The sequence below is a fragment of the Bos javanicus genome, chromosome 21 (assembly GCF_032452875.1).
Source record: "Bos javanicus breed banteng chromosome 21, ARS-OSU_banteng_1.0, whole genome shotgun sequence".
NCBI lineage: Eukaryota > Metazoa > Chordata > Mammalia > Artiodactyla > Bovidae > Bos > Bos javanicus.
In genome coordinates this window covers 20,307,103-20,332,363 of record NC_083888.1, presented here as the reverse complement: position 1 = coordinate 20,332,363, position 25,261 = coordinate 20,307,103, and the positions used below count along the sequence as shown (strand labels likewise).

The following is a 25,261-nucleotide window of genomic DNA, read 5'->3' as shown; positions in this document are numbered from 1 at the left end:
AATTAATGACACATGCATTTAACCAAAGGTAGCACAGACTAAACCCAAGGTAAGAAGTGGAAAGGACCCAAAAAAGCACACAAATCAATAAAAACTAAAAACAGAAAAACAACAGAGAAACTCAGTGAAATGAAAAGCAGGCTCTTAGAAAAAAATCAATAAAATTGATAAACCTCTTGCTGCTGCTGCTAAGTCACTTCAGTCGTGTCCAACTCTGTGCAACCCCATAGACGGCAGCCCACCAGGCTCCTCTGTCCCTGGGATTCTCCAGGCAAGAACACTGGAGTGGGTTGCCATTTCCTTCTCCAATGCAGGAAAGTGAAAAGTAAAAGTGAAGTCGCTCAGTCGTGTCCGACTCTTCGCGACCCCATGGATTGCAGCCTACCAGGCTCCTCCATCCATGGGATTTTCCAGGCAAGAGTACTGGAGTGGGGTGCCATTGCCTTCTCTGAAACCTCTTGCTGATAAACACAGTATTCCAATAATACTATATTTTATGGATTCTGAAATCTAAAATTTTCATGTATCAGAAATATTCTTCTATTGATTTTTTTCACCCACTTTAAAAAAGCAAAATGAACCCAATGCAAGCAAGAGGAAGGAAATAATAAAAAGCAAAATTTGGTGAAATTGAAAATAAAAGACCAATAGAGAAAATTCAAACTAAAATCTCATTCTTTGAAAGGCTGTAAGCTGACAAGTTTCTAAGCCAGATTGATAAAAAAAAGACAAATCACTGATATCAAGAATGCCTGAGTTTGCAGATGACGTGATTTCTATGTAGAAAATCTTGAAGAATTGCTGAAAAGCTACTAGAACTAATAAATGGGTTTAGCATGGCTGCAGGGGATAAGGTCAACATTAAAAAAGCAACTATTTCTACATGACAACAGTTAGCAATCTACAAATTGAAAAATTTTTAAATACTATTTACAACAGTGTCAAAAAAATGAAATAGGGATCAACTGACAAAAGATACAAGATACACACACTAAAAATATAGAACAGTGTTGAAAGAAATTGAAGACCTAAATAGATGGAGAGATATACTGTATTCATGAGTTAGACAACTCAATATGGTTAAGATGCCAATTCTCTTCCACATTAATCCATAGATTTGAGGCAATCTCCATCAAAACTTGAGCAGACTTTTTATAAAACTTGACAAACTGATTAGTAAATTTACTTGGAAATATAAAGGACCTAGAATAGCCAAAATTATTTTGAAAAAGAACAAAGTTAAAGGACTTATACTATTGACTCTAAGACTCAATATGAAGCTATAGCAATCAAGACATAACATAGCTCACTGGAATAGAAGATTCCTAAAACAGATCCACACATTATATAGTTAGTTGATTTCAATAAAGACACCATAGTAATTCAATGAAGGAAAGATAATCTTTTCAAAAAACTGTGCTGGAACAATTGGATAGCTATAAGCAAAAAAAAAAACCTGTTATATTATACCATACACAGAATTTAACAAAACTGGATCATACATTTAAGTACAACAGATGAAAATATAAAACTTCTAGTAGAAAATATAGGAGAAACCTTAGGGACCTTGGATTTGGCAAAAAAATTTTTTAAATACATGACACAAAAAGCAGCAACTATACAAAGAAATTGATGAAATTGCTCTTCAAATGACATTGTTACAAAAATTAAGTCAAACCACAGACCAGGAGAAAATATTTGCAAAACCTGTATCTGACAAAGGATTTAGAAAAATTTCAAAATTATGCTGAAAAAACTAAACCAAAAGGAAAAAGAAAAAAAAAAGGTACATATTGTAGGATTCCATTTACACAAAATATTTAAAATTAATAGTGACAGAAAGCAGACCAGACTAGATAGGAGGTCAGGGAAGGAAAAGAGAGATGCAAGAATACATCAGAAAAAGGCACCAGGAAACATTTCTGGGTGATAGATAGGTTCATGGTCTTCCCCAGTGGCTCAGCAGGTGAAGAATCTGCTTGCAGTGCAGGAGATAAGGGTTCAATACCCAGGTTGGGAAGATCCCCTAGAGGAGGGCATGGCAAACCACTCCAGTATTCTTGCCAGGGAAATCCCATGGACAGAGGACTCTGGCAGGCTATAGTCCAGGAGGTTGCAAAGAGTTGGACATGACTGAAAACTTAGCGCACACACAGATATGTTCATCTTGACTGTGGTGATGGTCTCCATTTCACGGGTGTACACACACACCAAAAGTCAAACTGTTATACTGTAAATATGTGTACATTACTGCACCTCATTGTATTTCAGTAAAGCTGAATGTAAAGAAAGAAAAAGTAGAATGAAATGTCAAGTATAGAACTTTGGAGAACCTTGACATTTAAGGATAGAAGAAAGAAAACCAATCTCTAAGAAGAAAGAAAAACTGATCAAAGGCAGGATAAAAGATGCAAACTATTACAGTTATCAGAGAACTTCAGGAGAGTTATAAATAGTGTAGAATGAAAAGGAAATTAAGAAAGTTGATGATTAAGATGAGTGGATTTAGGCATTAGGAAATATGTATGAAAAAAACAAAAAATTCAGAGGTCACCAAAGAGACCAAAGAGGTCACCAAATGACCACTGGTCACTGTGACCAATGAAGTCAGAATGTCAAGGGTTAAGAGAGTGGGAGGTCAATAAGTAGACAGCAGAAGGACAGGACTCACTTGACAATTATTAAAACAAAAAAGAGAGAAAGCTGATGCAAAGTAGAAGTTTCACTCATTAGTTATATGCTCCTTTCCTTCTTGACAACCATAGACAATATAAATGAATTTATTTTTACTGGCATCATAATCAAAGATCTTGCATTAATCTACTATATCATTAAGGTTTTTTCCCAGGATCCAAAGCATTATGACATTTAAATAAAAATATTCCTGACAACTTTTTCCACCCTTTCAAAGTTCAATACCTAAGAAATGATTGATGGGGGAGGATGCTCTGGTAACAACCCTGTTGAGGACCTGCTCCAGAATTTCTTGTCTGATCATCTCATGGATCTAAAAGGAGCAGAAGAATCAATAAAATATTCCTTGGTGAACTTCAGCTTACAATTGTATTAATACCTATTAGGCAGAATAAAGAAAAGTTTGAATATGGGTAAAACTGGACTGCTTATTTCAAAGACAAACATTATGTGAATCATCTGGAAAGAATCATTCAATTATCATCCTGTACTCAAATGATTCATTAACCAGGCAAACTTTTATTAGCCTTATAGAGAGATCATATGAAAGTACTGCTACATGTAAGGTCCAGCAGCAAACAGGAATAATTCTACCTAGGTATCTACTATTATGTCAACGTCCATATTTCTGACAGTATGCACAACTTTCATATTAAAATTTAAAAGCCCATTAAAAACCCTGAAAATCTAGAAAATCTTCAATAACCCTGTCCTCAGTTTCTAGAAGCAGAGCAGTTGCCTTAAAAAAGACGTGTTTTGAATTTTTACTTGAACTTTAGCTAAATTTCATACCTGAACTTGATTACTTTCGGTAGAGACTGATTTCTTTCAGACTCTGGATTAATAATTTGATTATTAGTAAATTCTATGTTCTACAGATACCGTGACAAAGCCAACAACTGTGTGAACCAAGTAGAACCTTGATTTTAAAAAAAGACTAATTTTAAAACAAAAAATATTAAGTCTCTTATTCTAAGAATGTTTTAAAATCAGATTACTGTTAAAGAGTCATGTGTATCTAACACACAACCCTCAAGGACTATTATATGGTATTCACTTTACTTCTGGATCAGAACATCAGATTTACATTTAAATTGACCTCCAAATAACACTGTTAGCAGATACTTTTGGTGTGTAGATACACTGAAGAATGGATGTCAAGATGACTTAGAGAAATCACTAGCAAAGCAAATTTGTTTAGCCTCAGATATGATCTTATTTAGATTGAGATAACAATCGTAATATGGTAATGAATTAAAAGAATATGAATTTCCCATTTGGGGTTCTTCAAAAACAATAAACCAATAGGCATGATTCTTCAAGTTTGATGTTCTACAGCGACCTAAAAGATTATTTTTTGTACAAGGGAATAAAAAAAAAATTCAGAAATGATTTACTGCTGGAGGAAGAAGAGGAAATCATAAGGAAGCTAACCTATATTCAAACTTCTAAGAAATGGTCAGAAAGAATAGAAATTAGAATAGATGAAAAACTCAGATAAAGACTGAGAAAGTATTCATCAAACTGCATCTATTAATGTTTCAACTATTATCCCAGTTTCTGTTCTGAGAAACTGCTACATACTCAAATTGCCCAGTCCCCCAAACTCCCAGGTGAATGCCCTATTTGTAATATAATACAACAAAATGAGGGAATGGTTGCTGAACTCGAGTCTCACCTTGAAAGTTTCCAATAGGATATTAGCTCCCAGCTTACAAGCATGCTGGTTTGGCATTCTAGAAAGACCTGAGCTGGTTTCAGCAGTTTTTCCATCAAGAATCTTCTTTGGCCCATAGGAATCCATTAAAATGAAGCCAAATTCTACCAAGCCCTGAGTAACATGATCCCAACTATGAACACTGCAGGAAAACAAAGTTTAGTTAAGAAGAAAAACTTAATAAAACATCTTACCTCTACATTCTTTGCCATGTTACACATTTCCCAAACCTGACCTGTATAACCAACACTCCACATGAGTCTTTCCTTTTCATGTACCCTTAATCTGGCAAAATTCTGAATTTTTGGAGGAACAGTAATGGGGAATTGGTAGGCAAGCAATCTCTACCGACAGATCACCATGAAAATCCAGAAACTATGGAACATGAAGCAACATATGGAAGAAACTGGAATATTTCAGTGTACAGATCATTAGAGATTGCCATTCAAGATTTCATGACTACATTTTAATTTCTGCTTCTACTATTCCCCTCATGCCAATAACAACACTTATATACATATGCTCACAAGTTTGTCTTCCTCTCTAGATTGAGATTCTCTATGGTGGAGAGCACATTGTAGTCATATTTTTGCTCATAGAGCCTAGCACAAATTCTGGCATATAGAAGGTACTCGGTAAATATTTATAGTAGGAACATTTATATTCATATTTATTTCATATTCATATTTATAGTAGGAATTGGTCTGATGAATGACTGGATTTCAAAAGCATGAAATACAACTACAACCAACCTTTGGAAAGCAAGAGAATCCCTGGTGATTTTATGCCACTTAATGTTACCCACTGTAGTGGACATCATGTTTATAATAACCTTTATATCATTACATCTACCTGCTAAACAGCAACAAATTATAATGCAGCATTAAAGAATGAAAGAGTTGTGAACAGATTCTCATAACATTCTGACAGATTTTAACAACAGTCACACTCTGGGGATCTGGGATCAAGATAATAAAATGAGTACATGCTCCATTTTTCCCAACCTGAATACTTACAAATGACAGAAAAGATAGATATAACTGTGTGTGAATGTCTATATGTGGTGCATGCATACAATCCATGATAACGTGGAAAAATAAGAGGTGCTTTGACTGTCTAGAAATTATGAAGAATCCTTAAAAAATGAAAGTAATAGAAGGAAAAAAGAAATCATAGACAGCATTATGCAGACTGAAAGGGTGCCTCCAAAAGCGGATGCCAAGGGTAGGTATGCTGGGAACTGGAAGGAACCCTGGGGCAACTTTTGTGGTGACTGGCTAGGATACCCCTGGATGAAGTTCAGTACACATCAACCTTCTCCACCTTTTTCTCCAAGACCTCACTGCATCTGGGGCCTGAGAGGCAGAGCAGCACTCTGAGAGGATGACAACATGCTGGAGGATGAGGGAGACACCATACCTAGAAGATCAGCCCCTGGTACATCCTACTGCTACCCTCGTATCCCTGAGGTAGAGTGTGTTAAATAAATACAGCACTCTCAGACAAACTAATGGGGAACGTCAAATACGATAATAAGGAAATAAGTAATCACCAAATACAAGAAAATAATACGACCAGGAAAGAGAAGCACCAAACTCAACAAAGAGAACCAATCCTATGGGAAAAGATTAATGGAACAAATACAAGATTTTAAAAGTCTAATGAATATTCTCAGAGAAGAGAGACTATCGCAAGAAACAAAAAATAAACTGTTATGAAAAAACAACCAAGTGGAAATTTTGGAAATAAAAAACATGATGGATAGAGTGAAAACCTCAGCAGATGGCCTAAGAATAAAATGCACAGAACTGAAGAAGTAACTGAAGAATGAGCTCAGGAATTTTTATTTTATTTTGGCTGTGCCAGGTGTTAGTTGTGGCATGCAGGATCTAGTTCTCTGATTAGGAATCAAACCCAGGGCTCCTGCATTGGGAGCATGGAGTTTTAGCCACTGGACCATGAGCAAAGTCCCAGGAATTTTTGTAGAACTTGACACAAAAAGACAAAAATACATAAAGTATGAAAGAAAAATTGAGACATAGTATACAGAGCAAGATATTCCAAGAGAAAAAGGAGAGAGTACTCAAAAAAAATGAAGAAAAACATTTCAAGAGGAAATACATGAATCCTTATAGTGGAAGGGTACATTAAACACCAAGCAGAAATCAGATGGGCCAAAGTATGAGATTCAAAAGATAAATGCAAACAAAGAAACCAGTAAAATAATGAAGTCTAAGTAAGTATTGCTTGTTAGTAATAATGCTGAACAAGAAGGAAGTGGAGAAATTGTGCCCTAAAGTTCTCATTTTGGAGAGAAGAGGCAGTTACAATCCATTTTGCTACAAAATGTCTTATCTGTAATGTGAAAGAGTTCATATGTGATTGGTACAGATGGGAGTAAGTACAACCTAGAAGTTGTATTGGTTCATAGTGATTTTTTTCCTAGTACATTAATGTTTTGCACCTTCAGATTATCTGCAGGTAAGCACAGAAATTGTCAACAGAGCTAAATCCAGCAAACCAAAACCACAAAAAAAGCATGACTCAGTAAAGAATATTATAACGGCTGATGTATACATGTATACAATGAAATACAACATTAACCATGAAAATAACAACCAGGATGGTAACCAGTTTTTTTTCTATTTTTTCTATTTTTACTTCTATATTTGGTTAAAGATAGATTTGCCTAAAACTGCTCGTCAGTTGTCTAAAACTACTAATTCAATTCCATCCATCATTCCCAAACTCCAACAGTTACAGTAAAAAAATCTGTTTTTTATTTACCTAAAAAGCCAATGAAGACTTAGACCAACAGAGCAGTAATAGTACTAAAGGAGCCGACTTCAGTTTCGTATTCTTGCTAACAAGGTGGCCAAGAAATCAAGCCTTGGGATTTTAGAATCTGTTGATACAGGGGAAGTCTGCTTGATCAATTTTAAGGGATTTAAACCTTGATATGTGAAGTCAACAACTATAGTCAACAGTTTTCTCTGATGGGCCATAAGTATGGTACCGCACTGCATTTTCTAGCACTAAATAGCTTAAACCTTATGGTTCATAAACTTACCTATTATTTACCACTTCCAAGATCATGGTTGAAATACAACATTCATTAGGAAATAGACTCTGAATATATTTTGAGCCTTGGAGAAGCTGAAGATCCTTAAAGTTTTTTATAACTGAAGACTTTAAAAAGTCAAACACCTAACATAATGAAAGAAATAGGAAAATGAAGCAAAAATGTATAGCCCATACTAGAGAATCTTAACCCTGTAACTGTTCCTACTTGCTGCCACACACTCATATCCCTACAACTGTTTCACTAGATGAGCATGACGCAAAAAGTATAACTTTCAGTGAGAACTTAAAAGGAGCTGAAGACATGCCTGACTTGAGAGAAAAATGGCTAAAAATCAATATTACCCACACCCAGGGAAACACGTATGAGAAAAAAGGGTAAAGGATTTTATATTTTTATTCTTGCAAATAATATTTCTAAGAAATATTCCTTGACCAAGTTGAAACCTATTCTCATTAATTTCAACTTGGTCAAGGAATATTTCTTAGAAAGCTACAACATAATACGACTGCTATGAATACCCAGCTAAACTTGCCATTCTTGCTACCTGGACTGTGTGATGTTCCCACTGCTATTCCCATCTCAGCCCCTGGCTTGCCACATAGTTGGAAACAGAAGTATAAATCAAGTATCTGAAGAAGTCTTCAAGCAGCTCCCAGAGAAGTGTGTGGGCCTACATTCTTACAGGGGAATTTGCTGCTGGCAGGATGGGAGTGAAATTATTTAGGAAAGGATAAACAGGCTCTTACACTCCTTATCAACTACAGAAGGAAACCAAAAGTCACTCATAAATACCTGTTCCTCAAATCTTTGTATTCTTGTTACAGAGAGCAAGAGGGCGATGCTGAAAGGACAAATACTGCTGAAATCTCCTTGCTGTGTTGCCTAGAACAGACAAACCAAAAAGAAGTCATAACTTACATTTGAAAAATACAACATATTCTACTTAAAAACAGGTCCTTAAGTGGATCAGAAACCTAAACCTAAGAGCTAAAACTATAAAACTTTTGGGACTTCCCTGGCAGTCCAGCAGTTAACTCTGTGTTTCCAATTCAGGGAGTGCAGGTTCAATTCCTGGTTGGGGAACTAAGATCCCATATAACACAGTATGACCAAAAAAAAAAAAAGCCTACAAAAACTTTTAAAAGGAAACACAGCTTGGTATTTTAAATCATAATTTTTTCACATGTGAATTGAATAAACTTGGGGGAAGTAATGTATAGCTTACATTTGGAAGGATAGAATTTGTTTATATATAAAGAACTGGAAACAAGAAAAAAAAATAAAAGGAAACACAGCAGAAAATCTTCAAGAGTTTGGATTAAAGATTTCTCAGATACAATGCCAAAAATATAATTTATGTAAGTAAAAAACTGATAAACTGGGCCTCATTAAAAATCAAAACTCTGGTGCTTCAAAAGAAACACCATTAAGAAACAAGCCACAGACTGAAAAAAATATTTGCTAATCACATACACGATAAAGGACTTGTACCCATAATATACAAAGAAATCTTAAAACTATGTAAGCCATGCAATCAAAAGATGGGGAAAAGATTTGAATAGACATTTCATCAGATTGTTGATGTTGCTGTTCAGCTGTTAAGTCATGTCTGACTCTGCAATACCAAAGATATTAGAATGGCCAATAAGCTGTTTTATAGCTATCAGAATAGGTATAAAAAAACAGACAGTAACAAATGTTGGCCAGGATGTGGGAAAAAAAGGAGTCCTCATACAGTGCTGGTGGCTATGTAAAATGTTGTAGCCACTTTGGAGGACAGTTTGGTAGTTTCTTTAAAATATAAACATGAATGTATTACAAAACCCAGAAATTCTACTGGTAGGTATCTATCAAGAGAAATGAAAACATATGTCCCTACACAAAGACATGCATTTGGATGTTCACAGCAGCATTATTCCTAATAGCCAAAAAGTAAAAACAACTGCAGTGTCCATCAACTGGTAGACATCTAATCAACGGACACACACACACACACACACAGTGGAAGACCATTCAACAACAAACAAGAATGAAATACTGGTAAATGCTACAACATGGATAAAAACCTTGAAAAATTATGCTCAATGAAAGAAGCTATACACAAAAGATTATATATTAAGTGATTTCATTCATATGAAATGTCTGGGAAAGGTAAATCAATAGAAACAGGCATGAAGGATCTTACAAGGTGATGAAAATGTTCCACAACTGAATTATGATGATGGTTGTTGCACAACTGGGTAAACTTATGAAAAATCACTGAATTATACTTTAAAATGAGTGTATTCTATATTACATAAATTGTAACTCAATAAAGTTAAAAAATAGGTTTTTGAGCCCTAAAAGAAATGGCAGACAACAAAAGAAAAAAATAAATCAAAGATGAATAAAAGAGAAAACCAAAAAACAAAAATAAAACAGTAAACAAATACAAAGCTTGTTCTTTGAAAAGAACAGTTACTAGAAACCTAAATAAAAAAAGAGTATATAGACACAGAGAAGATAAAGGAGCTTTAAAGGCTACTTTTCACATTTGGTCTTTAAATATCTTCTCCTACAAAAGGGACCTGAGGCTCCTTGGAGAAATCAGATGCAATAAGGAATGCACAGGTGTGTTTTGGATAGCTTACGCCATGGAAATGCTCAAAGACTAACATGGCCATGTTAGAAGGACACATAAGCCAACCTCAGGGATCCAAATGGCCAAATATGGATCATTCTGGGTACTGTTTATGAGTACATGGAATTTTAAAAGGTTCATGGTTGCATAACAATATTCAAAAAAAAAAGAGGGAGGTGTGGGGCTCTTTTCACAGAAAACCAACTAGAAGGAATGACCAATAAAAACTTCTGATTTTAATTCTACCATTTTGCAACTCCCAGTATAATTACTGATTTAGGACAAGAATCATTAATAGATGGGAAACCAAAATCCACTGTGTGGAAGATTGCTAAGGAAAGGATTTTCACATGTCTCAAATTATGACCCCATGGATTAATTTCTAATTACAAAGGGAAACATATATCTTTGCAAGTGAAGAAAACTGCTGGTCCTTGTCTTAATAAAATGATTTGGCTAAGACTGCCTGATACTATGAGCCTTTTGATGTGATGCAATAGAATTAAAGCCTCTGGGACAAATCTAGCTCACCACCTTTTTTTGTACAGCCCATGAGCTAAGACTGCTTTTCACATTTTTAATTGTTGAGGGGAGAAAAGTCAAAGGAGTAATAGTATTCCATAACACATGAAAATTAAATAAAATTAAAACTCAGTGCCCATATAGTTTCACTGGCCCACAGCCACACTCATTCATTCATGTGTTGTCTCCAGCTGCCTTCTTGCTACAAGAGTAGTGTAGTGGTGACAGAGGCCATGTCATCCGCAAAGCCTGAAATAGTTTATCTGGTCCTTCAGAGAAAGTTTGCTGACTCCAACAAGAGAAAAAACACAACAGCACTTGAGACATATTCTCACCAAAAATGTTTAACTTGAATCTAATCATGGGGAGACAATAAGACAAATCTGACAATATGAGACACAAGAAAACTGGGCAGGATTCTTAAAAAATTCAATAAAAAGGTATTAATCCTTATTCTTACGAGACACATGTGGACATATTCAGGCACTGAAGTGTCAATATTTCTTCTTTTAAATGGTTCAGAAAAAATATACTTGAGAGAGGTGAGATAAGGTAAATGTAGCAAAATACTTAAGAGTTCAAAACATTTCTAATTTTTATCTTACTACTTCACAAATATTTAACAATGACTTAGCTTCACAAAACTCCATGATTTACTATGAGAAAGAGACAATTTCCCCAATTCGCAAATAAGGAAACAAGTCAAGAGTGAAGTTCATATAATAATGGAGCTAAGGCTAAATTTTGAATTTCCTACAGAACAGTCTTCATCTTTAAACAAACAAACAAACAAACAGAAAAACACTAGAACACTTAAGGTCTGGTTTTAAAAAGGGACTTGCTTAAAAATGTAGTGGTATCATGTATCTTCCACTTTCAAAGTTAAAAAAGAGACCCTCTAGACCCAGGGTCTTTCTATAGTATTTCTATGTATTGGTTTCCAGTCATTAAATGGCATAAAAAGAGGCTTGAGTTCAAACGTCCTTGTTTCATAGAGATCCTGGATCACCTTAAGAGTCTGGTTACTACCTTCAAGTGTCTCAGGAGTTCTCTGCCTAGCTCAAAATCCAACTTGATGGCAAACACAATATGTAGAATAATGGTGCCTTCCACGTGACGAAGTTCATCCAATGGTACAGTAATAAGATCCAAGTACCTAAAAGATTCAACAGAAAGGTTTGAGCTATAGCTTGACCAAGAGACAACAGTGCATTTGCTCATATGAACGAATAGAAAAACTCGGGCTGAACTAACAGGATCACTGGAGGCAGGCAGAAAGTACAAAACCTACTGTCTTATTCTTTGCTCCTTTTCATGAAACTTCCTGAATGAACTGTCTATGGTCATTATTTCCACTTGTTTACCTCTCCCCAGTTAAATCCAACTCAATTAAGCTTCTGTGCCCTCCCTAACCTCCCTTCCAATGCTATTTGATTATCCTTGCAAGGGCTACAAATGACCTCTACATTGTCAAAATCAATACTCAAGTCTCACCCTAATTAAAGCCTCAGTAGATCTGACACAGTTGATCCCTTTCTTTCTGGAAACATGTTCTTCTCTTAGCTCCTGGGGCACTGTCACTGGCCTCAAATTATTTGTGCTGGCTCATCCTTCAAGTGGTGGAATGCCTCTGAGAGTTCAATCTTGGGTTCCTTTTCTCTTTTCACAACTTCCCCAGGGAAGAGCCTGCAGGCTTCAGTCCCTTCCAATCTGTATCTCTGGTCCCAACCTCTCCCTGAAACTCCAGACTGCCTGCTCAGCACCTTCATATAAGATACTAATACATATCTCAAACTTCCATGGTAAAAACTGAGCTTCTTCTCCTCTAAACCTGCTTGTTCTGTCAGTCTTTCCTGACTCAGTATACAAGAACAACTTCTCATCAACTGCTCAAGTACAACAACTTAAAATTGTTATTCCAGGTTAGTAGATTGAGATAGGATTAAAAGCACAAATGCTGCAGACAAATTGCTTGCATTCAAATCACAGCTCCACCAATTTATGGCTATATAACCCCAGGAAATCCCTTAATTTCTCTGTGCCTTGGTTTCTCCATGTATAAAAGAGAGACAAAATGGAGTTGCTGTGAAGTTTAAAGTGCTAAAAAACAGTACTTGGCACACAGCAAGCATTCTACAAATATCTGCTTCAAAAACTCTTTTCCAGCCATACCGTGCTGTGTCCTGCCTTTGGACTAACTCTTCCACTGAGAATGTTCTTTTCCTTGAGCTACATATTATGGTTCTTATCCTTCAGGCTTCAGGTAACACAGCACATTCTCAGAGGTTTCCCTGACCCCTCAACCTAACGTAGCCATGCTGTCACTGTCACGTCATCCACTTGAAACGTATGCATAGCCCTTTCCACTCTAATACTTTTCTTGTCATTTCTTTTCTTTTCTCATTAAAATTTCTCCATGAGAGCAGGAACTTTGACTGGTTCATCACTGTCCCAGGTCCAATAGCTTCTGGCACAGAGTAAACACTTAATAAATGCCTTTGAAGTCTATAACTACAGAGTCATTATTGCTGTTTTCCAGGAAAGATTAAAATAAGAGTTGAGGAGACTACACTATTTTTTAACTTTATTACTGAGCAGCTGAGGGGAAGGTAGGGACTGAAGAGTTAGATAACGAGATGATGAATTTGGAAAAATGATTTTATTTCTATACTCTTTGACTCACTCATCACCACTTTGTTCCTCATTGTGTTGCTGATCTAGCTTGTTGAAGAAAGCTATGATTCCTACCAAGACCCTCTTCCGGCTTCCCTGAAAAAGAATAAAACAAAATAAATAAGGGCAAGTTAAACTACTTTTCAACTTAAAGAATTTTCAAGTATGAATTTAAATAAATTATAAGCTAGACTCACACTAAGAATTTATAGAACACTTTCATAAAAACACTTTTTGAAACAGAGTTTGAAATACATCTTAATATCAGACTCTAAGGGGCCTACAATCCACCCTTTCAGAGCTCTTCATCCCTCTTCCTACCACACACACGAGACCAGAGATAACACACATTCACTCTGAGGACCATGACATTTTTAGTAGACCAAATTGTCATATGTGAAATGAAAGTTTCTATGTCCTAGTACATAAAATAAAGAGTATGAATAAACTGAATGGTAATAATTGGTCATTACACCAGAGTTTAAAAAAATATTTTATTTATACCTTTGAGGAGAGAACCAGAAGTTGATAGACCAAGGGTGGTATTTCTTGAAGATTCAATTTGGAGAACACCTTCAACACTTTTTCCACCACAAATTCCACCTCTTCTGTAGTCAGAGGGACAGCCCTGTGGATCAAAGATTCTAAAGGTTAGAGACCAATTTGGGAGATATCAGAATGTTGTTAATTGCGTCTTTTGATTTTTCTCTAATGGAGAACCTTAAAGGAAACCAATAATCTTACCTCAGCAAAGTTATCTTGGAAATAAAACATCATATACTTTAAATAAGAAATTAAAGCAAAAAAGGGTGGGGGGAAATCTTGTAACAGAAAACAGAGGTATCAATACTCTTACTCAGGAACAGTGGTATTTGAGCTTACTACATTTCAATTTCTAGCAGGTAAGTTCTCACAGCAGGATTAAAAAAGAAGGGAATGATGATACTTACTTGAACATAGAGGTGAGTTGGATTACATACTGATGATCCCATCTGATTAAAAATGAAAAAGAAAAGTTTATGTTGTTTTAACTTATTTACATGTTACTTTATAAAATTAGCAAGGAAGAAAAGAATTAGGGCCATTTCAAGTTTGATTTGCTGCTACTGGGAAATAACATCAAAGAAATGACATTTAAAACAATGAAATAACAGCTTTTAACCTACTGGACTGGCACAATCAAAGCCTGATGACATTCAGTGCTGGTGAGATTTTGGTGAACAAACACTTCACATACTATTTTGTGGAACATACACTGATATAATCCTTCTGGGAAGACAAGTTGGCAATACTACTTACCGACTTTAAACATGCACATAACCAAAGAGCCACCCAGCTTACTATTAGGAATATATCCCATGTACATGCTTATAAAAGGTCACCCAGACATAAAAGAATGTTAACTGCAACATCTTTTATAATAGCAAAAACCCAAATAGCCAATATTATTTACTGGCAAAAACTAAATAATCTAACAATTAGAGATTAGCCAAATATTAGAATACTATGGAACTATTAAAAAGAATGATGTAAAGTAGTATATGCTGACATGAACATATGTGTTAAATGAAAAATGCAAGATACATTACAATGTAGAATGAATAATATTTTGTGTAATTAAGAATAAATGGATAAACATACCTGAGCTGATACATGCTTAAAATTATTTCTGTAAGAGACCTTATGAACCATGAAAGCAGTTATCTCTGGTTTGGATAATCTAGTTCCTTTCAATATATTGAAGTATAATCACAGTATTATGTAACTTAGTATTCTATTCATTTCAGACTATATATATATAAAAACACGTATTAAGGATTTACTATATATATACATATATACACAAAGATCTTTCATCTTCGCTATATGTCTTTATATATTTCATTTTTAATGGGTATAAATTGCATGGAGTGGCTCTTTTATAGCTTACATACCACAACTTACATATCTCTATTATTGTATCCTTAAGCTAGTCACAAATTTCTGTATTGAAATGTTCATGTATGAAGACTTTCTTATACAATGCAGTTTTTCCTTAGCATAGACACTTGTATTTCAGGTTTAAAGATACAAATATCAGGCTTAATGATAAAAATATCACTTATATATCCCCCCCGCCCCAAAATAAAAGATAGTGGCAAGGTGACTTTCTAGCCTTGAAGACCCTGGGACTCCAAATAATACTATAGGGCTAAATTGCTGTGTTAGGATGACAGTTAAGTAAGTAGAGACTGTATGTATAATGTTAGAATAAAGAATACAGCAAATAACCTCTCTCAAAAACTCATCACAGACTAAATGGTTTTATAGTGGTAAATCATAAACAAAAAAAAGGACTAAAACTTCAGTGATATAAATTCCCAAAATAATGGTATTCCTTTTTTTGGTGACTTATAGTCCTGAGAAAAATTCTTCATATTATTAAGGACTTACCTGCCAGAACAGAGGGTGTTAATCAACTGCTTCTTACATTCTTCCCCACTTAGTTCACCTAGAAATGCAAAATACACTGAAGAATAAATCCAATTAAGTGAAGAAAGAAAAAGCCACTAAAATTGGAAGAAAAATTACCTTTTCCATAAGTCAGATTTTCCTTTTTGGTACCAAGGGCAGTGAGAATGATGGGCAACAGCTCCAAAGATTTTCCATTTGTTAGCTTGCCTTCATTGATAGCACTAACAAACTCATTGGCTAATTCAACCAATAACTGTCCCGGAAAACGGTGAACCTAAAAGTTCATGGGATTAAAAAACATTCAGCAGATATCTAGATGTTTGATACCTCTTTCCAAAAATCAGTCTTTTGCTGAGTTGACAGAACTGGCATTGAAGCCCAAAACGGGTTCTAAAAGTGATTCAGGGAATCATTCTGCTCTGGTAAAGGATTTCAAAAGGTCAGGATCTTCCATTAGTTCCCTGATGTTCTTAAATACTCCAGCTCTTGAAAGAGACACATGTCCATGATACCAGAAACGTAACATAAACATCTAGGTAGTTTATGGCTCATTCATCGGCTATTTTGTTTTAGAACGGTAGTTCTTACTTGTAAGTAGGAACTATGGTGGGTTTGAGACATTTACATTTTCCCTCCCTCAATATAACCAACCCCGCTCCAAATCCAACCAAAACCAAAACAGTTTTGTTTTCCATCTCACCTCCAGCATTAGCAATCCTGTGATTTCAGATGCTACTTCTTTCTGTAAATCCCCTGATTCCAACAACTGGATACAACAACTGTATATCTTAAGTCTCTTAAGAGCTCCAGCTTCCTCAGAACAGGGTAAACCTTATCATTTTCAACAGGTAGCACAGAAACAAAGAAAGAAAAAAGGAAGAAGTCTGACAAGGTTGAAGGGCAAACAGGAATAACAAACAGCTTTGCAATTGAATACAGAAACAGAATTATCAAAATACTTACTATGGTACTTAGAACAGCCAATATTTAGGAGCTTTGAAAAAGTTTTTTAATTTAGACAGAAAACTGAAATACCAGTTTTTCTGTACACTTCCATCCATGCCATTAATTTTTAAAATAATTTTATAGTGCAGAAGAAGGAACACCTTCTAATGTTTCTTAAAGCTTTTCGGGATCCAATAACCCAAATTAAGTAACATACTTTACTTCAAAACATCATCACTGAGTGAAGTCAGCAGGAAAAGAGAGAAAAATACCTTGAGGTGAATGGGAAGAAAAAAACACATTCCAAAAGTTATTGAATACAGCTAAAGTAGAGCTTAAAACGAAACCTACAGTTGTAAATACCTACATTAAAAAAGATCTCAAATCAATAACCCAAGCTTCTACCATAAGGAATTATAAAGAGATGAAACTAAAGTCAAACCAAGTGAAAAGAATATAAAAATAAAATCAGACATAAATGAAAGAATAGAATAATAAAAATCAAGGAAACCAAATCTTTTTCTTTGAAAAGATAAACAAAGTTGAAAAATCTTCAGACTGACCAAGAAAAAAAGAGAGAAGAATCAAATTACTAAAATCAGGAATGAGAGTGGCATTACTACTAATCTTGCAGAAATTAAAAAAAAATAAAGTAATACAATAAACAACATATGAAATGAATAAATTGCTGTAAAGACACAAAGTTATCAAAATTGACTAAAAAAGATAATAGAAAACCAGAACAGACTTATAAATAGAGACTGAATTAGCAATAAAACCTCTTCTACAAAGAAAAGTCCAGAACCAAATGGCTTTACCGGTGAATTCACCAAACATTTAAAGAATTAACAGCAACTCTTCCAAAAAAACAGAAGAGAAGGTAACATTTCCAAACTGAGTCTATGAGGTCAGTATTACCTTTATACCTAAACCAGACAAAGACCAGAGAAGGCAATGGCACCCCACTCCAGTACTCTTTGCTTCGAAAATCCCATGGGCGGAGGAGCCTGGTAGGCTGCAGTCCACGGGGTCGCGAAGAGTTGGACACGACTGAGCAACTTCACTTTCACTTTTCACTTTCATGCACTGGAGAAGGAAATGGCAACCCACTCCAGTGTTCTCGCCTGGAGAATCCCAGGGACGGGGGAGCCTGGTGGGCTGCCGTCTATGGGGTCGCACAGAGTCGGACACGACTGAAGTGACTTAGCAGCAGTAGCAGACAAAGACATTCTAAGAAAACTATGAATGATATTCCTTGTGACTACAGATGCAAAAATCCTCAACAAAATATTAGCAAACTAAATTCACCAACATAAAACAAAGACTGTACTCTCTAACCAAACTGGATTTAACCCAGTAACACAATACCGGTTCAATGTTATGAAAATCAATTTCATATACCACATAAATAGAATAAAGGATAGAAGTCACATGATCACCTCAGCAGATACAGAGAAAGCATTTGAAAATTTCAGTACTGTTTCATGATTAAAAAAAAAAAAAAACTCAACAAACTAGGAATAGAAGGAAAAATCCTTAACCTGATAAAGGGCATCCATGAAAAAACCACAGAGGTTAAAGTGTCTGCCCACAATGTGGGAGGCCTGGGTTCGATCCCTGGGTCGGGAAGATCCCCTGGAGAAGGAAATGGCAACCCACTCCAGTATTCTTGCCTGGAGAATCCCATGGACGGAGGAGCCTGGTGGGCTACAGTCCACAGGGTCGCAAAGAGTCGGACATGACTAAATGAGAGACTTAACTAACTTAACATCATACTTACTAATAAAAAACTGAAAGATTTCCCCCTGAAATCAGGAAAAAAAACAAGGATGTTCACACTCAGCATTTCTATTCAATACTGTACTGGAGGTTCCAACTGAGGTAACTAGGTTAGAAAAATAAAAGGCATCTAGATTGAGAAAGAGGTAAAGTTACATCTATTTGAAGATGACATAATTTTGTTTATAAGGGCTCCACAAAAAAGAAACTACTAGAACTAATAAGCAAGTACAGGAAGGTTGCAAGATATGAGATCAATATACTCATCTACTGTGTTTCTATACACTAGCACTGAACAATGAGAAGATTAAATTAAGAAAAGAATCTCATTTACAATCACACTCAAAGAATACTTCAGAATAAATTTAATAAAAGTAGTGCAACACTTGTACTCTGAAAAGAACAAAATATTGTTGAAAGAAATGAAAAAGAACCTAAGTAAATGGAAAGATATGTCATGTTTATTAATGGAAGACATATAAAGATAGCAATACTTTCCATAGATTCAACATAATCCCTACCAAAAACTCAGTTTCCGTTTTTGCAGAAATTGACAAGCTAATCTTAAAATTCATATGACAACTCATGAGACCCAGAATATCCAAACTAATTCTAAAAAAGAATACAGTGGAGGACTTACACTTCGCAATTTTAAAGCTTACCACAAAGCTATTCTAATCAAGACAGTGTGGTGCTGACACAAAGAGACACATCTCGATCAAGGGAATACAACTATGAGTCCAGAAATAAACCCTCGCATCTATGGGCAATTGATTCTCAATAAAGGTACTATGGTGGTCCAGTGGCTAAGACTGTGCTCCCAATGCAGGCGGCCTAGGTTCAATCCCTGGTTATGGAACTAGATCCCACATGCTGCAACTAAGACATAGCACAGCCAGATAAAATAAATATTTTTTAAAAAGAAGAAAAAAATGGGGAAAAATGAAGCTGGACTCCTACCTCACATCATATACAAAAATTAACTCAAAAATGGATAAAAGTTTTAAATGTAAAAGCTAAGATTATAATCTTGAAAAGAAAACACAAGAAATCTTTTCAAGAAATCTTGAAAAGGTATAAATCTTTGTAACTTTGGATTAAGCAATGATCTTTTAGATAAAAACCAAAAGTGCAAGCTACAAAAAATTAATTTTTTTTAATTAAAAAAAATCAAAATTTAAAACTTCATGCATCAAAAGATACCATTAAAAAAATGAAAAGAACCTAAAATGGAAAAAAACTTTGTGATTCATACATCTAACAAGGGACCTATATCTAGAACATTTAAATATTACAACTCAGTAATAAAAAGACAATCAATTTTTAAAAGGTCAAATAATTTGAACACACATTTCTCCAAAGACATACAAATGGTCAGTAAGCACAAGAATAGATATTCAATATCATTAGCCATCAGCAAAATGCAAATCAAACCCACAATTAGATACCCCTTCACACTCACCAGAGTGGCTAGAATGAAAAAGACAATAACAAGTGTTGACAAAGGATGTGGGCATTGGGAATTCTTATTCAATAGTGATGGAAACAGGATGCAGCAGCTTTGGAAAACAGCTCATCAGTCCTCAAACACTTAGACACAGAGTCACCATGCTGCCACTGCTACTAAGGCGCTTCGCTTGTGTCCAATATGACCTAGCAATTCTACTCTTAAATATTTACCAAACAGAAATGAAAATGTTTTACACAAAAATTTGTAGCAGGATTCGTAATTGCTAAAAAGTGTAGATAACCTAAATGTCCACCCATTCATGAATGGAAAAGTATGATCTATTCAGACAATGGAATATTATTCAACAGATAAAAGAAATGAAATACTGATACAGGTTACAACATGGACGAATCTTAGTAGCCTTATGGGAAGTAAAAGCAGCCAGTCACAAAGGACACATACAGTATGATTCCACTTTTATGAAATATCCAGAATAGGCAAATCTATAGACAGAAAGCAGATAAGTGGTTTCTTAGGGCTGGAGTGGATCAGGAATTTAGGAGGTGACAGCTAAGGAATGTAAGGTTTCTTTCAGGGATAATAAAAATACTTGAAAATTTTGACAGGCGTGCATCTTGGTGAATATATTAAAAGCCGATGAATTGATATTTTAAGTGGGTGAATTTTATGATGTCAATTACATCTCAATAAAATAATATATACTTTAAAAGGGTGAATTTTTTAGTACATGGATTATATCTCAATTTTATAAAACGTATCATTAGCTAACTATTGGTCCTTCACAGCACTGATTTAACAGGATTAAAATAGTTATGAGGCAGTTTCCATAAATATTCGATAATTCATGCTAATTTGAAACCCAGATTTCCAAATCTATGATTTTAAATAAGGTAAAAATAAGGTTAGTTACACAAGTGGGAGCCATGATAATCTGTTCCCAGTTTTACTCTTATTACTTTCACTTAGTATACATAGGCAGCAGCTCCTGATTCTCTGTTACTTCCTGGTCTCAGATATTTCTACAGAACAGTCATTTAAAAAGTTTCCAAATTTTAAATATGTGTTTTTGAACCCTTGCAAGGCAAGACCCAATTACTTGAGGGGGTAAGAAAAATAAACCAAGTTAAAATAACCTCCTAAGAGTCTAAAGCCACTTTTAATTTGTGCTTATAGAATTTTATTCTACTACAATTTATAAAATGATTGTGAGTTACAATCTGCCACAATATAAAACTGGCCCTTGTTCAAGATACAGAAACAAATATTCCCCACTGGGAATTAAGCATCTCTAAATAAGTCAACTAAGGTATTCCATTTCTTTAACTCAGAGCTTCCTAGCCTCTTGTTAAACACAGATTAAGTATTAAACATTGCCGTTCTCCACAAGCTTAAAAGCACAAGTAAACCAAACCGTATTTTATGAAGTACAACCTTTACAGGTTCTAAAACTAGCAATACAATCTCAGATAGCCACTTCTACCTGCCTTAGAAAAATTATTTAAGTCCACAAGATAGTGCTATTGATTCTGTAAAATCCCCAAAACAGAAAAGTTTCAGTGGGGCTTCAAGCAATACAAAGAGTAGCAATAGGAGCCAAAAGTAAACAAACATACCAGTGAACCCAGAGAGAGAAGAGGCATTATTATTACCTTTGAAGATGGCTTTCAGCAGTGCTCCAGCAGTTTTTCCTCTCACCGCCTGATTCTGAAGGAGGTCAGTCAGCTACAAAGAACGGAAGGAAAAGGTACAAGTCTGGCAACAATTTCCCTATTTGAATGACCTAAACTCCCAATATGAAAAACGCTCATCTGTCAGAATCATATCTTTCAGAAACTCCAGGCATCAAAAATAAGATATGTGTTCACATTATAGAGGGTGGATCATAAGATGATACTGGGTGGTCAAGACGAAATTTATTCATACGTTCATTCTACAAACATTTATTAAGTATTTAATCAGCACTAGGTATTGAGCTATGTTCTTGGGGATATACATTCATTCAACAAATACTCTGAATATGTTCCTCTTCCTCAGCATTAGGTATACAAGAATGAACAAGACAGACATAGTCTGACTCAGTTTACAGTAAGACAGAAGCAAAAAGGATAACAGGAAAAAAATCAGAAAAAGAAATGGTTGAAAAGACTGAAACAGATAGTAATTGAGGAAAGGGAGGCAACTTCCGCTAGAGTAGTCAGGGAGAAAGCTTCTCTGAGGTGGAGGACATTTCCATATAGAGAATTAGAGGATGAGAAAAAGCTGGTTATGCAAAGGGGGAAAAGGAAGACACTTCAGATGAAGGCATTGTTACACGCAAAGGTCCTGAAGGAGCAAGGCGTTTGGCAAGTTGGATGGCCTGAAAAAAAATTTTAAAGACCAATTTGGATGAAAAGTAGTAAGGAAGAGTGGCACAAGATGAATTTCGAGAGAACCAGATGATAAGAATCTTGTAGGCCATGGTAGGAAGTTCAGATTTTTGTCGAAATGCAATAGAAGTAACTAAAGAGAAAAGAGGAGAGGGACATGACAGATGTTTAAAAAATAAATCAGTCTTCCTCCTATGGCAGAAACTACACTATAGAAGGGTTTAAGAATGAACTAGAAATACGCTAGGAGATTGCTACAGTGATCAATAGAGAGATAATGGCCTACACTGACGTCATCAGAGAAGTCATGAGCTGAACTGTGTTCCCCTGCAAAATTCATGCTTAAGTTCTAATCCCCAGCACCTCAGAATGTCATTTTATTTGGAAACAGGGTCATTGTAGGTGTAATTAGTTAAGGTGAGGTCACATGGGTAGGCCCTAATCCATTATGACTAATGTCCTTAGAAGAATGGGAAACTTGGGACAGAAACACATACAAAGCAAGAACGCTATGTGAAGATGAAGGCAGAGACCACGGGTGGGTGATGCAAGGCCAGGAATCTCAAAGATTGTCAGCAATCGACCAGAAGCTAGGCAAGAGGCGTGAAACGGATAGTCACAGCCTTAGTAGGAACCAACAACGCCGACACTGTGATCCTGGACTTCTAGTCCTCAGAACTGTAAAAATAGCTACTGCAGTTTGAAGTACTTTGTAAGATGAAGTACAGGTGGTCCCCAACTTAAAACATTGGATCAACTTTGATTTTCAACTTTACAGTGGTGCAGAAGTGATACACTTTCAGTAGATACTGTATTTCAAATTTTTGCCCTTTCCTGGGCTAGTGATCAGCTTTGGGATCACAAGGATAAACAACCAATACACTTAAACCATTCTGCACCCACGCAACCATTCAGTATTTCACTTTCAGAACAGTATTCAATAAATTACATGAGATATTCAAGACTTTATTAAAAAACAGGCTGTTGGATGATTTTACCCAACTGAAGACTAATATTAAAGTATTCTTGGCACATTTAAGGTAAGGTTAGGCTACGATGTTTGGTAGGTGTATTAAATGCATTTTCGATTTACGATATTTTTCAATGTATATTTTCAACTTAAAATGGGTTTATTGGGATATAACCCCACCTTAATTTGAAAATCAGTACACTGAAGATATATTTGAGAGCTTGATCAGGAGGACTTTACTCGGGTCTGAATGTTTATGTCCTCCAAAATTCATGTGTTGGACTCTTCAGACCCATTGTAATGGTATTTGGAGGTGGAGACTTTGCCAGGTGAATAGGTATAAGGACGGAACTCCCACAAATGGGATTAGAGCTCTTATGAGAGATCCCACAGAGCTCCCAGGCTCTTTCTACCATATGAAGGTACAATGTGAAGCCTGAAATCCGGAAGAGAGCACTTACTTGACCATATTGGAACCATCATCCAGGACTTTTGGTCTCCAGAACTATGAGAAATAATTGTTGTTATAAGTCACCCAGTCTACTGTATTTTGTTATAGCAGCCTGAATGGACTAAGACAAAGACAGATTTCCTCATGGTTTAGAAGTGAAATGGCTGTGGTGATAAAGGAAAAAGAAAAATCAAGGAGAACTCAAATTTCTGGCTTAAGCAACTAACTGGCTAGATGGTGACACCATTTACTGACATGGTGAAAATTTGGGATTAAGCAAGCATCTAAATCTTCCAGAGGGCTTGTTAAAACAGAGACCCTCACTTGCAGTTTCTGACTTAGCAGATCTGATGTGGGGCTCAGAACTACTATTTCTAAGATATCCAAGTGGAGATGTCAAGTTGATAACTGGATATGCCAAAGTAGAGCTCAGAGAGGAAAGAGGTCAATGGGAACATGTAAGATCATCCAGGTAGAAAATGTAAAGATAAAAAAAGCACAAACATTCAGTGATTAAGCAGCAGCAGCCAGAAAAAACTGAGAAGATGAGGTTGATAATATCCAGACAAAGGACTACCACAGAAGCCTTCTACATGTGCCTGGTCTTTCTGACTGGAGTTTCTCTCTCCCTTCTTAAATACCTAATAAGGAAGTAGCTGACTGCTCCGCCTGGAACCTTCAATAGCCCTTGACATAACCCTTATTAGAGGAGAGGTTCCCAACCAGGGATTACCCCCTTACCTCCACCCCAGGCAGGGTATACAGGGCAATGTCTGGAGACATTTTTAGTTGTTATAACTGGAAGGGTGCTGTCACCTAATGGGTGTAGGCCAGGGATGCTATTAAACATCCTACAATGCTTAGGACAACCTCCCTCAATAAAGAATTATCCACTCTAAAATATACACAGTGCCAAGGCTGAGAAACCCTGACTCTTCTTGAAAAAATTCAGTTTTAAGAGAAGGCAACATGGCATACGGGGAAAAAACTGGCCCTAGAATCAGAAGACCCGGATATGAATCCTCGTTTTGCCATATATTAGCTTTACAACCTCAAGTTATCTAACCTGTTATGTGTGTCTAGTCCCTGCCTCAAAGCACTGCTAGAAGGGTTACATTAGATGACAGGCAGAGAGGACCCTGTGCAGTTCTAGTGCACAGCAGGTTCCAAACAAATGCTGGCTCTCTCCCACTCCTCCTGTCCTCTATTCCTGTTTCGTCCTCCTCCCTCTAGTTACATGATCTGCAGTCTTAGTTTTTGACCTTATTCAGTTACCTTTTTACTGCACTTTAAAATGCAAAAGTAGGGGGAGAGCCGTGAAGATGGCGGCAGTGGTGGAGGTGGAGGTTGGAGCCGGTGCTGCCGGGGAACGGGAGCTGGATGAGGTGAGAAGAGTTGAGAGTTGAGGAGAAGAAAGACTCAACCTGAAACTGAAGGGAAGGGAGGGGAGGTATCGGGAGTAGGGGTCCTAGGAGAGACGAGATCCTTAGAGGGAAGGAGCCAACTGGGGAGCT

At 36.0% G+C, this 25,261-nt stretch overlaps 1 protein-coding gene across 3 annotated transcripts in view; it reads right to left on the bottom strand.

The window, feature by feature from the left end:
- FANCI (FA complementation group I) overlaps positions 1-25,261 on the bottom strand; it is a 68,494-nt gene that overhangs the window by 33,140 nt on the left and 10,093 nt on the right. For all 3 annotated transcript variants that reach the window (XM_061394413.1, XM_061394412.1, XM_061394414.1), the window contains exons 3-14: positions 21,610-21,682; positions 16,466-16,596; positions 15,883-16,039; positions 15,745-15,802; positions 14,262-14,303; positions 13,816-13,939; positions 13,322-13,407; positions 11,668-11,794; positions 8,289-8,378; positions 7,482-7,618; positions 4,373-4,553; positions 2,920-3,007 (exon numbers count right to left, since the gene is read on the bottom strand). In XM_061394413.1, coding sequence (XP_061250397.1) covers positions 2,920-3,007; positions 4,373-4,553; positions 7,482-7,618; positions 8,289-8,378; positions 11,668-11,794; positions 13,322-13,407; positions 13,816-13,939; positions 14,262-14,303; positions 15,745-15,802; positions 15,883-16,039; positions 16,466-16,596; positions 21,610-21,682 — 1,294 coding nt within the window. The remainder of the gene's footprint in view (positions 1-2,919; positions 3,008-4,372; positions 4,554-7,481; positions 7,619-8,288; positions 8,379-11,667; positions 11,795-13,321; positions 13,408-13,815; positions 13,940-14,261; positions 14,304-15,744; positions 15,803-15,882; positions 16,040-16,465; positions 16,597-21,609; positions 21,683-25,261) is intronic.